The 17307-nt window shown below is 31.1% G+C and overlaps 2 protein-coding genes and 1 non-coding gene across 3 annotated transcripts; 1 reads left to right on the top strand and 2 right to left on the bottom strand.

The window, feature by feature from the left end:
* Positions 1–2849: 2849 nt before the first annotated feature.
* LOC105783265 (probable glutathione S-transferase) lies at positions 2850–4516 on the bottom strand. Its single transcript, XM_012608618.2, has 2 exons — positions 4084–4516; positions 2850–3336 (listed from the first exon to the last, which is right to left on the bottom strand). Exons 1-2 carry the CDS (start codon positions 4396–4398, stop codon positions 2992–2994), a joined length of 660 nt encoding a protein of 219 aa, XP_012464072.1. The 5' UTR covers positions 4399–4516; the 3' UTR covers positions 2850–2991.
* Positions 4517–14928: 10412 nt separating this feature from the next.
* On the bottom strand, positions 14929–15034 carry LOC128036270 (small nucleolar RNA R71). Its single transcript, XR_008193068.1, has one exon. It is a non-coding gene; the product is annotated as a small nucleolar RNA R71 (small nucleolar RNA).
* Positions 15035–15164: 130 nt separating this feature from the next.
* LOC105781643 (uncharacterized) lies at positions 15165–16611 on the top strand. Its single transcript, XM_012606161.1, has 2 exons — positions 15165–15320; positions 16018–16611. Exons 1-2 carry the CDS (start codon positions 15165–15167, stop codon positions 16609–16611), a joined length of 750 nt encoding a protein of 249 aa, XP_012461615.1.
* Positions 16612–17307: the final 696 nt, after the last annotated feature.

The following is a 17307-nucleotide window of genomic DNA, read 5'->3' as shown; positions in this document are numbered from 1 at the left end:
CTGTGATTTCGCATTATCTTTATCCCTTTCCAATAGAAGAATGACAAATCATATTTTTCTTCCTGATTTTCAGCATGTTCTTCCTGACAAAGTTCGAATCCAACTAAAAATGCTAAAAATCAGGAGGAAAACTTTGATTTGTCATTCTCCTATTGGAAAGGGATAAGGATGACGTGAAATTACAGTTTCATACAATTCTTTCTCAATTCGAAAAGGTTTTGAACCCCTCTAAATGCTTATTGAAGTTTCCACCTTACTTTGGTACATTCAAGAATGTTGTTGATTCATTTCTTGTCTTTATTCAGCAGCCTACAAAAATAAATATTTGTGAGATTTAAGGGACACAAGAATAGCACGGAGGATAAGAATTCTACCTTGAAGTTTGCTAGCAAACATGAAGCATTGAATAGACAGCAGTTGGAATCCGTTAGAGTTTTGAACAATGGTTGCTCCTCTAGTCATATCTTTCTGTTGATTTTTAATAATGCATCACAATAGAGACCAATGAGAGAAGGTTGGTTCCTTGAATGAAAAGTTTGAGAAAAATGAGCAAGATAGGTGCTGAAAATCGAAAGGTAAAGATCAAAGATTCTTGTAGTGGCTCCTATAGGACATGGATTAGAACCTCAAAAGATGAGTTAATTTCTTGATTTCCATAAAGTCCAAAGAGTACAGGCTGAAGCTATGTAAAAATTTATTGAATCCTGAGAGTTGATACAATTTCCCTAGAGCCATTATAGAATCCAATTGGAGATGGATGAGTTACTCAGAAAGTTTGAGTGAAATGTAAGAGGGGAACCAAACCAAACTGCCCTAGCAAAGCTACAATATAAGAAGAGATGTATAGGGGTTTCCCTATCTTCTTTGTATAGCAGATGATAAGTGCTAAAAGTAACATATTTTAGCCTCATTCTTAATGTATTTTTGGATGATTATTCGATTTAAATGGTCAATTTTATGCTCCTAATCCTTTAAAGTCATGTTTCTATACTTATAAGAGCCTTTGGGAGTAAAAGGATTGAAAAACGAACGAAAATCAAAAAATCGGAGCAAGTTTCAAGAGCCGCACGGGCTGGACCATTCCACACGGGTCGGGCACATGACCCTGTGAGCCACACGAGCTGCCATACAAACATGTGCCAGACCATGTCGATTTCGCGAATTGCGCTCCAAACATGCGGGAAAATTCATTTTTAGGTTTTTTTTGGGCATTCTAAGACCTATATATGTAAAAAATAAGAAGATGGGAGTGAGCCGTCATAGAATATTCAAGAAAACAACTCGAAAAACACCATTGAAGTAGATTCTAAAGCATATTTACATCAATATTGAAGATCTCCTTTTAATTTTTTTTGAAATTTATTATGAATTTCTTTGTTTCTTGTGGTTATATTGTCTTTAGGATGTGTTTATTTGCTAGCATGAACTAATTTTCCAAATACTTAGGGAGATGAACCCTAGGATGAATTATGCTATTTGATTTATAGTTTCACAAAATAAATACTTGGACCTTATTTTCAATTATGTGTGTTTAATTCTTGATTTAATATTTCTAGACTATTAATTCATATTTGGTGTGCTTAAATTAAAGGATGAATAGATCATGTTTAAGAGTAGATCTAGCGTAATTTAGTGGGGTTGCATGCAATCTAAGAAATAGGACGACCTAAATCTACCGGATTAGAGTCAAATCTAATAGGGGGATCCATCGATCAAGTTAATACGACAATAGGGGTTTTAATTAGAAAGAAATTTCAATTAATTAACCTAGAGTCAGTTGCTCTTAATCTTGAAGAGAGATATTAGCATAATTTATGGATTTCTACGGATCAAGATACTAAGTTAAGAAATTGCGTAATATAGATTGATAATGACAGATGAAGTCTAGGTGGAATCTTTCCTGGATATTGTCTCGCTTTTTGGTTGTTAATCGTTTATTTTCCTGATTAGTTCTTTGTTGTGTTCTTTAGTTAATTAATTTAGTTAATTTTAGTTTTAATCAATCACTCTAATTTATCGATTAAATAATAGAAAGACAATAATTACTAATACTTTTAGTCCTTGTGGGAATGATATTTTTACTCACCGTAGCTATACTATTAATTGATAGGTGCACTTAACTTTGTCAAATTTTTAGTTGGTTTACAACTACATCAATAAGTATCGGGACTAAAATATTAGAAAAACTTTATTTATATTAATTTTGCCACATTTAATTTTTATTTTAATATTTTTGTTTTTAATTTAATTTTTACATTCTAAAACAATGTTAACAGATTTAATAGACGGAAAAAGATAATTACTTTAGAGATGGGTGATAAACATTTTTTATGCAACCAAACACATTTTTAATGTTTAATTATTTCAAATTTGGGTTTTTAAAAAATCTTAAATTGATTAAATCAAGGTCAAACAAATTCAAATTCTTTTAATAGATTTTCTAAGTTGAGCTCAATTTGTTGCTCTAGCTACTTATTTGGCTATGTAAATCAAGAACCCATTGAAATCAATGCTTTGATACATAGAAATTCAGTTTTTTTCAAGCCAGGATTTGAAGCAAGCTAATTGTAATCTAAGTAAATATTCCGTCAAAACACTACAACTTGGGTTCAATGTTGTAGGATAATACGTAATTACAATTTCTGGATTGAGGTAGGAGGTTGAATATCTAAAACAAAGTAATGATTGGATATCCAACCAATGCTCTTAGGGTACTATGGTCATGCACTCAATGATTTCAACAGCCACCTTACCTAAATCCATTTAAAGGGCATTTAAACATAGTCGTATACATGATTCAACCAGCTAGAAAAAAAAAAGAGCATACCAAAAGATTAAGAACATTCATAGGAACTAAAAGTACTTTATAAATTGAAAACTCAGAAATTTCAAATGACAATCCCAACCAGGCAGGCAACAGCTAAATGCCCTTTTATTTAAAACCAGATATAATGGTAGTACATGCCTGAAGCTTGGATCCCAAGAATTGAATTACTCAATTCCAAAGACTTTCTTCAACTGCAGAATAAATTCATAGACTTTTTCTTGGTCAGGAAGGCTCTTGGCTACACTCTCCTTTTGCATGCACCTTTTAACCCAAGCAATCATCTTGGGACACTCTGCTTCAATGCTGAAGTCCCCACACTTCTCATAAGCATAAAACCAGCTATAAAATGGAACTAATGCAACATCCACATATCCAAGACTTTCTCCTCCAAAGTAAGTCTTGTCTCCAAGCTCTCCTTCCAACAGCTTCAGGCACTCAATAAATTCTTTCTTTGCATTTGCTTGTTCTTCTCCCTTTGTCTTCCATATTTTGCTCCCCAGCTCATACATCTGTATTTCACATTACAATATTAGAGAATCAGAGTTCTATTCCGTCAGTAAAAATTTCCACATTTATTTTTAGTTTCATCTCTCCCTCAACATGGAAAACATATAATGACATGAATATGAATAATCATAGAACATGAAGAAAATGTTTTTGTTCTATCTGCATAGCTAAAGAATTCAAACAGTAATCATGGTCATAAATTATCATCATTGATGATTAGATCTAGTTGTGGATAGTGAAAAAGTTGCAATAATTGCAACTAGAATAGGTTGAAAGAGAGAAAGCAAGCCAATATCACCTAGAATATTAAAATAATGGACTTAGTTGTGGATGAGCAGTAAGCATAACATTTGAAACCAATAAAACCAAGCTTTCTAAATTGATTAAGTTCAACTTACACATTCAGGACAAATGAAAAATGAAAGTACCTCTATAGTTGTGTTAGTGTACCCCAATATCACTTACTGAAAAAATACTATTCATCTCAATTTGAGTCCATTAGATTTCCTTCACTTATCCCAAATGTTTCAATCATAAGAGAAGGATTGAGTTTAACCTATATAGTAATGGTATAACAAAAATCCTATAGATTAAGCAATTCCTGCCACTCTGTTGCCGTCCTATTTGCAGCCCAGAACCACCCCCCTCGCCAAAATGGAAACTAAATTAAAACATAATCTAAAATCAAGTCAGCCCATTGAACAAGCATAGCAGAAACGTAGAGACTTAAAACGAGTAAAAGAAAGCACCTTCTTGTCAATGAAATCAACCCAGAATCTGGCAACAGCTCTTTGATAAGGATCAGAAGGGATCAAAGGAGCTTTATCATGCCAGACCTCATCAATATACTGAACCTGAATGACCGACTCACAAACGGGTTTACCATTATGGATAAGAACAGGGATTTTCTTGTGAACAGGGTTCATCTGCAGCAGCAAATCACTCTTGTTCCTCAAATCTTCTTCTCTGTACTCGTATGGTATCCCTTTCTCAGCCAAAGCAATCCTGGATCTCATCCCAAATGGACTTGGCCAGAAATCCAACAATACTAGTTCCCCTGCCATTCTTGTAATCTAAACTATTCAAATACTCAAATCGATACTAAATTTATAATCTTGGGTTTCTTTTGGATTTGATTTTTTTTTCTCTGATTCTGAAGGGGGTGTCAGAGTATATTTATAGGAAAGAAAATGATAAGGGTTGGTAGGTTTTTATATGATATTTCTTTTATTTAATTTTTCTACGACTTCAATGTTTTAAATGGAACAAATTAGTTCCTCTAAAATATTTGAAGTAATTAATCTTTATCTATTTTAAAAGTAAGAACAATTAATCATGAAATTCATATATTCTTCAATTATATATAATTTTGATTGATATAATAACAAATATAACATTTAATGTTTACATATTTTGTCATTTTGGCATTAATTCTAAAAGTTTAACATAATTTAGCCTCAACATAAAAATTTGTTAAATTAGGACTAAATTGATAGGATATATAAACTTTGAAGGTTAAATTTATTATTATACTAATCAAAATCATGTACAATTAATAAAAATTAAAATTAAAATTAATTATCTTTAATTGCTCACTTCCAAAATTAATAAATATTAAATTACTCTAAATTTTAAAGGACCAATTTATTAACTTTCAAATTCGAGAAAAATTGAAAAGAGTTTTTTACTAACTATCCTAAATAATGATCAAAATATGGTTTAGGTGAAAGAAAATTATTTAGCAATATATTTATTGAAAAGGGAGTGAAATTTTTCTACTAAAATTTAATGTTCGAATTCATGGAATCACGAATTAAATCGAATTTGTATATAAAATGTAAAAAATAAAAAATATTTTATAATAATACATTGTATTGTGTAATATATTTTAATAATTTTTATGTAAAATGGAGTTTGGTTGACTGTATCATTAATTATATCAAAATTTAATATAAATTAAAAATTATTTATGACACTAGTTTATCATATATATATATATATAATTTTAGAATATAAATATATTTATAAAAGTTTCAAATGAAAACTAAAAATAGTTTTAGTTTAAATGATAAATAAAAAAGTTTAATATGCATGGTCTCTTTTGATTCAAATTGTACTATGGATAAATATTTATTTATTTATAAAAGTATAGAAAGATAAAATATTCTCATAATTATATAATTTATTTTGCAAATAAAAATATTTTTGGGTAATTTCGCTCAAGTGAAATTAATTCAATAAAATAATTAATAAATAGTACATATAGATATAGATATAGATTTTGGAAACCAGTCAATAAAAGAAAATTAATATGTATCTCAAAACTCTAAATTATGTGATTTTAGTCTAGGTTTATTTATAAGTTTTATCAGGGTGGGTTTGGTTAGATTAGGCTTATGTTAGTGACGATTTCAAGGAGGTTAGTAAGGGCTCCAGTTCCCAATGAATTTTTAAAATATTTTTTTTTATAATTAATAATATTTTAAATTAATAATTATAAAATTGTACTTTAACTCCTAAAAATTATTTTAATCTTTCAAAAATTATAAATATATAAACTACTAAAATAATAAAATTATATTTTTATTATCATAAAATTATACAATTTAATTTGATTTATTTTTAGGTTGGTGACTGGTTTATGTATAAGTTTACTTTGTTTACTTCCGGTGGTTACTTTATAGTAAACATATATTATCAAAAATTACAGGTAGTACGTCCATTCCAGCTTTATTTATTTATTTATTTATTATTCCATATTGGACGCTTTATTGACAACAAAATAATAATTCTAGGACCTTCCATTGAGCGAGTGGTGTTTGCCATTCCTTACGTCGATAGTGTGCGTCTGGTGGTGATTGTTTGAAGCTAAACTTTTGTACCCATAAATTACATTGTGAGTCACATCATTATAATTAAGGGGGCGTTTGGTTCGCTGTATTGGATTAGAGATGTATTGGATTAGAGGGGGCGTTAGATCAGTAAACCATATAATAAAAGTATTGGCATATCAAACATTGCCTAAACCATGGAAAAATGACAAAAAAAGTAACTGATTCCAAAGTATCTTAACAAATAAGCATTCTGGATTCACAACAACTACCACAGGCAAATGCAAAGATGGGAAACCCCCAGTTGGGAATGAGAAGTCATTGCTTGTGCATCCTCCATTTGCAATGTATTGTTTGGAGCTTGTTGATATACTTGAACCAACAATAGGACCATTTCCCATGGCTTTGGTTGAGTCCACGTTCATGTTACATACTTTTTTGACTTTCTTCTCTTGTACCTTTACAAGTTTGAAATGACATTAGAAATACCCAACAGGATGACAAGGTTAAATTTGTAGATTTGCTATGTTGCTGCTTTTGGGATATTGATATTCCTTGGGAAAAAATAGTGGAGTTATCACAATAATAATTTGTGTATAACTTCATAACTGTAAAATCCGGAATAGAAAATATGCCTTTACCTACCTTCCATAACTTTATTGTTCTATCATTTGTCGACAAAAGAAAAAGAGCACCATTAGATGACTGGCACCACCTAATTTTGTTAATTTTCTCCTCAATTTCCAAGCTCTTCAGATAGTCAAACAGATTAAACCAAGGAGTACACGTTTTCAATATTCAAGTCCGAAAGTTTTTAGCATGTACTCCCAATAATCATTATGTTTATGTCTACCACAAACCAAGCATAAATACCTCGTGTTCGTGGCTCAAACTCGCTTTATAGCAAAACTCAGGATGCCTATTAATTGGATAATCCATCTTCTCTAGATCTCTTCGATGTCCAACATGCTACATATTATAAAACGGTATGACAAAGTGTGAGAACAGAACACCGGAGAATCGAGTAAGTGAAACAAGCGTGTTCGAAATATTAAAAGAAAATGGTCGAGAACGACGTCTTGAGTGTCATCCTTTCAAACAAAACCACCCGACCCCCACGATCACCGGTAGCAAGGTGATCGCCATTTCTATTGAATTCAATTGCAGATATGATATCAACTGAAAAAGAAACAATGGCATGCAAAATGAAGTGAAAAGAGAAGCAGAACATGTAGGACATATAAGTACCAAGTATATCGCGCCCGCAACTGTTTTATTCACACAAGCAGACTCATCAAGCAAAGTGCATCATGGAAAAGCTCTTCAAAATTTTCTATTTAATCACGCTTAGAGTTGAGGCCAATGCAAGGAAGGCATCATGAAGAGCAAAACTAATAACAGCCCATCTCGAGATGGTTCACAAAGAAATTATGGTTCTTGCTGGATCAAAACCTCATCGAACTGTCACTTGCATGGCCAGACTCCTAAGTAAGACTATCTGATTAATGCATGAAACTAGTTTTACTTCCATGTTAGTCCATAAATAACACCCTAAAGTCAAAGAGCATCAGTCACGCACGCAAACTCAGTCTCTTACCATAAAGGACTTGCTTAGTACATTGCATCTTCTCAACCTGAAATTTTAGAAGATAAGTGTATTGCCTAATGCCTCATTAGCACATTTCTAAATCAAAATTTAAAAGAAATCAAAACAAGGGAAGAGAGGCAAAATAACTCACAGTGGAAATAATATCATTTGCAAGCCCCTTTTCATTAGAGAAAATAAACATCACTGAAAACAATACATTCAGTCCCCAAAAGTTAACTTTTTGAGCTCAAATAGACCATGACTCTTAACTCCACCACATCACAGAAAATTAAAGTTGGAAAAGAATTTAACCAACAAATAAGAGAACCCTTCCCCTTTATTGTAGGTTTTGCTTTTCTCTAAAAAAATTAACAAGGGTCAGTGAACAATCCAAATTGGTGCAAAGGTTAGATGACATTAACTGTTAGTGCTAAAATACCATACGACACTATTTAATTTGTTGCATTTTAAAGCAAAGACAAAATGGTCCAGGACATTTGGATTGGTACATCGTCAATATAAAGAAACTCAACCAAGGTCCAGCTCCCCTGCAATGAAATATTTGCCTAGTAATTTTCAATACAAATTCAGATGAAAGACATATATCCACTTCATAATAAATGGTTCAGACTGAATTAAATATTGAGAAATAATTTGTCGTGACTACTTCATTAACTTAAATATATTTTTTAAGTTCTATTTCAATATCTTAACAGAAGAGGAAATAGGGTCCCAATTCAAGGACTCCCCTGAAAAATACAATAATTTTTTTTATCGTATTTAAAATATGAAATTTACACACACCAATATACTTTCAAGTTCTCAAAATCATTGGGCAAGGTCTGGAAGTCACCCAGATTGCATGCATGTTGATGTATCAACTCATGGTGAGATTCACCCTTACAAATAGTGCCCACAAAAGAGCAAAAGCTTTAAGCAACAGCCAAGATCTTTATGGCTCCAAGTCCTATAAACAGCAGAAACTCAATCCAATACAATATCACTCGTGAATGAAATATTGATATGTAAAAACTACCCCATGAACAAGCCAATCTTAAACCAAAATCAAACAAGTTTTATCGGGTCAAAGCAAGTCAAGAATGAAGGCTGAAGCTTTTAAACAGCAGACTATGGAAAACATTACCAAATCAAACGCATGGATTTTACTAAATCAGTCTTGAACGAATATCAGAGCTCGAAAATTACCAACAAATCGCTATCAAAGCTTGAAAATTACCCAATAAATTGATATAAGGAAATCTTAAACCAAAATAAAATACGTTATATGAAAGTCAAAGCAGTCAAGAACAAAGGCTGAAGCTTTTAAACAGCAGATTACAGAAAAAATTACCACAATTCTAACATGAAATGTTAACAAGCACATGCAATTTATTAAATCATCCATGAATGAATATCAAAGATCGATAATTACAGAACAAATCGATACGAATCAATCTTAAACCAAACAAAACATGTTTAATCCACTCAAAGCAGTTAAGAATAAAGGCTAAAGTTTATAGACAGCAGATAACATGTTTCGAATCTGCTTACATGCAGAAAAAACAAACAGAGAGTTAGAAACCTACCTTTCTGTTGCACTAAATCGAAAATCGGCAGAAAAGAAAATGAGAAGAAACAAAGGGAGCAAATCGGTAGAAAAGAAAAGAAAATAAACAGAGGGCAGAAAAGAAATGAAAAGAAATGGAAGGGAGCAAATCGGCAGAGGCAACAAGGAACAGAAGAGAAACAAAGCGGAAGCAGATGGGAGGGTATAACAGGGATGGTAAACCTATGCGGCGCTTAATCTGGGCAAAATGGAAGGATTACAAATCGGTGAAATCCACCAATTAAGTCAGTAACCGATTACAATGGTATTAGCAATACCATGAACCAAACATAGGAATGAGGGGGAATTGGGTGGGGCCACCGATTAGGGGTGTATTAGCTATGCCAATACACCCAACCAAACAAGGCGTAAGTGTTTCTTATCCAACTATTAAAATTTATGAATTCCTTTAATTATTTAATTATTATATTTTTATAGGATACTTATTAATTCTTCAATTATGTTTGTGAAGTTTAAAAACTCTATTGATAATATATTAAATATTTTTTTATATAATAATGTAATGTGATATAATATAATATAAACTATATGATATGATATAATAGTTGAATTAACAAAACATTTTCATTCAAGTAACATTTAAAGCCGACTAAGAACATTTAAAGCCGACTAAGTCTTAACTCGATTGGCATTAACATTGCTACTTATACAGAATGACATGTGTTTGAGCGCACTGAAGCGCATTTATCCTCCTATTAAAGAGTAGAGAGGGACTATAAATAATTCTAGACATTTATATATATAAAAAAGTAACATTTATATATATATATATATATAAAGTTTTTATTGTTATTTGATTATGTTAAAGATATGTGACCCAAATTCTTGTTAAATAAAAATACAATTGAAAAGATAGGGGGATCTACGAGGGCGAAGGCCGGACAAGTGAAATCCGTATAGAAATATGCTTCCTCTATTTGCTTTTGATTAGAATAAGGTGTTTTAACCTTATTGCATTACTTTTATTTGACTTTGATTAGAACATGATTTTACAAACCTATAAATGGACGTAGTCATCTCTCCTCTTGTATTATTCGAATTCGACATACATAGTGAATTTTCTTTTTCTCTGCCCATGATTTTTTTTCCTAAAAGAATTTCCACATAAAATCGGTATGTTCTATTTTTATCTCTTTTCTTATCATTATCCACATTCTATTCTTACAAATAGATTTTTGTTTTCTTATAAAAATCATTATTATCTTATATATCCAATTTTATTATTTTATTATTTGATATTTAATAATATTTTAATTATTTGATATTAGTAATATCTTTTCTTGTGAAGTTTTGAATGAAGGAACAAGAGTAAAATGCACTTAATTGCATTATATATTTAATAATACTTTTTATTTGATATTAACAGTATTTTTCTTGTGAAGTTGAATGAAGCAATATGAATCAAAATATGATTAATTGCATTATTATACAATAAGGATCTCAATCAAAAGAAGATAATGTGGAGGAAGATATATTGAAGAATATCAAGATTGGGAATGTTAAATTGTTTTTGCAATACTATTAGCTTTCATTTTAGATTCAAAATTTATTTTTATTTTTAGGAAGTTGTATTTTAATTTTTTTTACATATTTTATTTATTTATTTATTTATTTAAATTTGTTTAAGTTTATTATGGTTTCTTTATGGCTAATTGTTTTTACCATCTCTCTAACCTTCCTCATAATTAATATTATTGTGTATTACAATTTATTGTATAATTAAAATCTTTAACTTTCTTTTATAGAAAGCATAATTTTATTTTAATATAATATAGTGATTAATTTTATGGCTTAAGAAAGGAGAAAGTTTTGAATTAAAAAATTATCTTTTTTTCATTCAATTGAGTATTTGAACTGTCAAAATTCAATAAAATGACCCTTGACCAACATTGACCAATAATTTTTAACGATCAAGATGATGTGTCTATTAAGCTTGACTTTTTTGTTTCATTTTTGCCAACTAAGACGCCACCTTGGATGCCATGTGTACTATTGATGACATCATCATTTTTTCTTGATATGATTTTTTTATTTGTCATTATAACTAAATTAATTTAATTACTTTTTTTTACAATAAAATTTAATTATAATTTTTGTAATGAATTGAACCAAAGAAAAGTAGCAACTCTAACCTCAAAACTGCAAGATTCCATCTTCAAATGCAAACAATATTTAATTGTAATTCTGTATTAATTTTAAATATCAATTAAACCATAATTCAATAACAAACAATAAAGAAACAAAACGTCAAAAAATTACATAAAAAGTAAATTTTAATATGCAATATCCTCAAAATGCATCTTATCAACAAAATGTTCCAATATAAACAAGATGTTCCCTTATCAACAAATGGTTCCCATATGAACAAAATGTACCAATCTTGTCCCTTTTCAACCATAAGCTATACTATCAGAGAAACTAAAATTAAGCTAGCATCAGTTTGCACTTCAATAATCTATTATAATAGAATCTGTTTGGCTTGCTCGTGTCCTTATTTGCACTTGTTTAGAAGGATTTTCCCTCTTCTTTCAGACAACATCAAAGTGTTGTTGCATAATTTGCCTTGTTGTCACAGCCTTTTTCCCCTTCCACTTCAATCTAGGGCCTTTCCATGAATGTTGATATTGGGAAGTATTAGATTGTCCAATCTTCCTTACAATAGTAGTGGTTCTTTCACTGCTTGTACCAAGTTTTAGGGAAAATGGAAAACAATTAAATAAATAGATATAAATTACTTAGTCAACAGGCAACAAAATCAATATTTAGAATAGTTACATATACTTACATGTGGTATTTGTTCACCAGTTTTGAGGTTTGTGTACACCCCGATACTAAATGGTTGTTTTCTTCTTCTTCTTTTGTGCCTTCTGCATTGGTGATGCATTGAGAAACTGATACACTTGATTCCTTTTCTTTTCCTTCCATGTTGTGAGTTCTTGGACATTTGAAAACAAACTATAAAAAAAATAGTTACGGCTTGAAACAAAAAAGAAATCAAGCTAATTGACCAGGTAGCACGTTGTATGTTAAATATGATTAGAAATGACAGAGTACAACAAGAAATAGAGTTGATTTCTCAATCTATTTATCTTGAACCAAATGATATTTCTAAAATCCCGTATAATTCTTTAAACTAAATTATTTAAACAAAATGACACAGAAGAAATTAGACTACCCAAATTGCCTATTGAAATGGTTGAATCTACCAACAGAGAACAAAAATTATGAGCAATTATCAAAACTAAAAAATCAAAATTCTCAAACAGTCGACCAAGTAGATATTACACCATACTACATTAAGAGATCTTTTACCTGTGGTATAGTAGCTTCCAATTAAGGTTGTTGTACTTGCATGGAGGATGAACTAACATTCGAATTTTGTTCCTAGAAAGAAATTAAGACATTCATTATAATGTATTTATTGGTTAAACAAATATGAATATAAAGAAAAGCTTATTTCAAATAAAGTGGTCCACGAATTACCTGTAAATTCTTACTCATATTTGATCTTGTTGGACATAATTTCTTGTTGCATCCTACTTGTTTACACAAAGAACATGACATTTTAAGGCCTTTCCTAGTGTCCTTTCCAAACTTGCTCTTTTTTGGTTCATCCTTAGATTTCCTTCTGTTTTTCTTAGGCCTTTCAGGAATCTTTTTTACAGATGGAGGAAGAATTGAATAAGCTCTCTTGAGCTAAAAAAATTTCCCCATAACTGATTGTTAAACTTGATTGTATGCTACTGCATATTGCTCCTTGTTGTACCATGGTGAGACATAGGCTTCTGGATAGTTGTGTGACCCACACAACCACGCGATGGCCGTGTCGATTGCGTAAATTAGCATTCTAAATAGCAAAAAATCAAGATTTTTAGGTTTTTCGGGCATTGTAAGACCTATATATGACAAAAATAAGAAAATGAAAGAGAGTTATCATAGAGTATTCAAGAAAACAACTTGAAAAAACACCATTGAAGCTGATTCTGAAGCAATTTTTTGTCAAAAAATTGAATATTCTCAATTGATTTCTTAGCAAATTATCACAAGTTTCTTTATTTCTTTCGGTTATATTATCTTTGGGATATTTTTATTTTTAAGCATGAACTAATTTTTTAAATACCTAAAGAGATGAACCTTATGATGGATTCGATCGTTTGATTTTTATTTGACGGAATAGATACATAGTTTCTTATTCTCAATTATGTGTGCTTAATTCTTGGTTTGATATTTCTATTTTTTTTATTAATGCTTGATGTGCTAAATCGAAGGTTGAATAGACCATATTTAAGAGTAGATCTTGCGTAATTAAGTGGAGTTGCATGTAATCCTATATATAGGATGACATAAATCTACCGAATTAGAGTCAAATCTGATAGGGGAATCCATAACACGAGTTAATGCGATAATATGATCTTTAATTTGAAAGAAATTTCAATTAATCAACCTAGAACAGTTGCTCTCATTCTCGAAAGAGATATTTGCATAATTTAGGGATTTCTACAGATTAAGTTACTAAGTAAAGAAATTGCACAATTTAGATTGATAGTGACATATAAAATCTAAGAGAATTCTTTCCTGGGTATTTTTTCGCTTCTTGGTTGTTAATCAATTATTTTCGTGTTTTGTTCTTTGTTGTGTTTGTTAGTTAATTAATTTAGTTAATTTTAATTTTTAATCAATCACTCGAATTATTCAGTTAAATAATAGAAATATGGTAATTACTAGTACTTTTAGTCTTCGTGGGAATGATATCTTTGCTTATCATAGCTATACTATTAATTGATAGGTGCACTTGCCCTATTCGAATTTTTAATTAGTTTCATAGACATCAAGTTTTTTGCGCCGTTGCCGGGACTGGAATATTAGGAAAACTTTATTTCTATTAATTTAGGCATTTGTTATTTTAATTTTAATAATTTTGTTTTAAATTTAATTGTTACATTTTAATTTTTATTTTGTTTAATTCTTACATGTTCTTTTGGTTTATGACCAGAGACAACTCGTTGGAACTATTAGTTTTTTACAGTGAGATCGAAAACCCTGCTCGTAGAAATCATATAGAAGTTAGAGAAGCAAGGCAAGGTCAACAAATTTTAATAGAGAATTAAGAGCAAAAGGATATTATTGTGGAGGTGGATAATCATCCTGGTAATCAACAACCTCCTGCACCTCCTGCTCATCGTACTATGTATGACTATCTTAAGCCTACTCTGGTTAGGGCTGAATCAAGTATCGTTAGACCGACTATTACTGTAAACAATTTTGAGATTAAGCCAAACACAATTTTTAGATGGTGCAACAATATGTTCAGTTTGATGGGTTGCAAGATAAAGATCCAAATGCTCATTTAGCTAACTTTCTAGAGATCCGCAACATATTCAAGATCAATGATGTTACTGATGATGCCATACTTTTATGGTTGTTCCCATTCTCTTTGTGTAGCAAGGCAAAATAGTGATTGAATTCACTTATATGGGGTTCCATCACGACTTAGGATCAGATGACTGAAAAGTTTATGTGGAAGTATTTTCCATTGGCCAAAATAACTAACTTGAGGAATGACATCTCTTCTTTTGCTCAATTTAAGCTTGAGACTTGTATGATGCATGAGAGAGATTTAAGGATCTTCTGAGAAGGTGTCCTCATCATGGACTACCTTTGTGGCTCCAAGTTCAAACTTTTTACAATGGTTTGAACCGTTAAACTAGGTAGATAATTGATATAGCAGCTAGTGGAACACTGAGTAATAAGACACCTGAGGCAACCCAAGAATTTATTAAGGAGATGACACTGAATAACTATCAGTTGCCAGTTATGAAAACAAAGTCTACTAAGGAAGCTGATCTTTTTAAGATAGATACAGTTGCTATGTTAGCAAGTCAAGTAGAAGCTTTGAGTAAGAAAATTGATGATTTGAATATGGCTAAGCAAATGAATTCAGTACTGTAATATGATACGACTAAATCGGGGATGATCAATTCAGAATGTTTACCCTTTTGTTTTAACATGAAGCATGAGCGAGTCGACTTTATGGGTAGCAATTTTAGACCTTAGAATAACCCCTATAACAATAATTATAATCTAGGATGGAGGAATCATTCGAATTTCTCTTGGGGTAGTCAAGGAAATCAAATGTTACAACTTCTTCCAGGTTTTCAGCAACTTTATCAGCAAGAAAAAAAGTCAAATCTAGAAGAGATGTTAATGAAATTTATTTTAGTGTCGGAAACTAGATTCCAAAAGACTGAAACAACTTTGAGGAATCAGCAGGCATCTATTCAAGGACTCGAGAATTATATTAGTCAGCTTGTTAAATTGGTTTTGGAGAGACAATAAGCCAATTTACCTAGTAACACTGAAACCAACATAAAAGAACAAGTCCATGCAATCTCTATACGAAGTGGAAATGTGTTAGTCGAGCCTGAAAAGAAGTTGAATCTAGAAGCTATTAAGAAAAATGATGGGGTTGAGGAATGCAAAAAAGAGCATAAACTAGTGATCAGAGAATACAAACCATCAATTCTATATCTGATAAAAGTGAATAAACACTGCATGAACAAACAATATGGTAAATTTCTTGCAATTTTTTTTAAAAAAATTGCATATTAGCTTACCTTTTATTGAAGCCCTTTCGCAGGTGCCCAAGTATACAAAATTTTTAAAGGCGTTGTTAACAAATAAAAGGAAGTTAGACGAACTGTCCACCGTGGAGCTCAATGAGGAGTGTTCAACTATTCTCCAAAACAAACTACCTACCAAGCTTAAAGATCCAGAGAGTTTTACTGTCACTTGTTTTATTGGTAGCTTAAATGTTAAAAAAGCTTTGGCTGATTTGGGTGCTAGTATAAATTTGATGCCTTATAAAATGTTCAAACTTGGTCCCAAGGAACCAAAAACCACTAAAATGAGTATTCAATTAGTTGACAAATCAATTAAGTATCCTAAGGGCATTATTGAATATGTAATTGGTAAAGTCGATAAATTTATATTCCCTGTTAATTTTGTTATATTGGACATCGACGAGGATATTGAGGTGCCCATGATCTTAGGCCAGCCCTTTTTAGTGACTTCTAGAACTGTAATTGATGTGGTTAATAATAAACTTGTGTTGAAGGTAGGTGATGAAGAGGTTACTCTTCAAGCATGTGATTTTGTGAGAGTTTCTAGCGAGCAACATGATAGTCATTATTCAGATAATGTTAGTAGCCATGTGACTCAACATTCTTTATAGGAAATCACTCATGAAAATGTGTTAGAATCGTATCTTGTTCAAGGTGATAAAAATCAAGGGACAAGTGAAGAACAAATGGTGCAGCTTGATAATTAGATGAATGACGACCAAAGGTTTATGAGAAACCAAGAATGTTTAAAGAAGTAACAAAGCAATGCCTTGGTGTGCATTCAAAGAGGACGAACAAACTCAAAGTTGGAGACAAAATGCTACTAAACAATTTCAATCTAAGAATGTTCCTTGAACAGCTTAAATTAAGATGGTCGAATCCATTTATGGTATAGAACGTCTTCCCATACAAAACTATTTAGGTAATACACCCTGATTACGATACATTTAAGGTAAATGGTCATCGACTCGAATTTTATTTTGCTGGTAATATTGATAATGAGATAAAGGAGTTTCGGCTCAAAAATCTGAGTTCATCATATGCATGAAAGGGAAAGTCGAGCTTAGACTCTAAATAAGCGCTACTCGAGAGACAACCCAAATGTTGATTTAAAAAAATAAAAAAATTCAAAAATAATATTTTTTTAAAAATGGTCCACACTGTTTAAGAAACACTATACGACCTGACGACATGGTTGTATAGGATACATGAGCTAGATACACGAGTGTGTCACAAGCTATGTGAATATTGGAGCCAATTTTTTCAATTTTCTTTTAACACACAGGGTCATAGAGGGTTACAAGGCC

The sequence above is a fragment of the Gossypium raimondii genome, chromosome 13, assembly GCF_025698545.1.
Source record: "Gossypium raimondii isolate GPD5lz chromosome 13, ASM2569854v1, whole genome shotgun sequence".
NCBI classification, from domain to species: Eukaryota; Viridiplantae; Streptophyta; class Magnoliopsida; order Malvales; family Malvaceae; genus Gossypium; species Gossypium raimondii.
The sequence above is the reverse complement of the archived record's forward strand: the minus strand, read 5'-3'. Positions and strand labels throughout refer to the sequence as shown.

Bases quoted from the DNA above. Each gene is read 5' to 3' on its own strand.
- LOC105783265 (XM_012608618.2), bottom strand. From the start codon at position 4,398: ATGGCAGGGGAACTAGTATTGTTGGATTTCTGGCCAAGTCCATTTGGG. The intron at 3,337-4,083 runs GTGCTTTCTTTT...TGTGAAATACAG, and splicing joins TTGATTTCATTGACAAGAAG to ATGTATGAGCTGGGGAGCAA.
- LOC105781643 (XM_012606161.1), top strand. From the start codon at position 15,165: ATGACACTGAATAACTATCAGTTGCCAGTTATGAAAACAAAGTCTACT. The intron at 15,321-16,017 runs GTACTGTAATAT...GCCCTTTCGCAG, and splicing joins TGGCTAAGCAAATGAATTCA to GTGCCCAAGTATACAAAATT.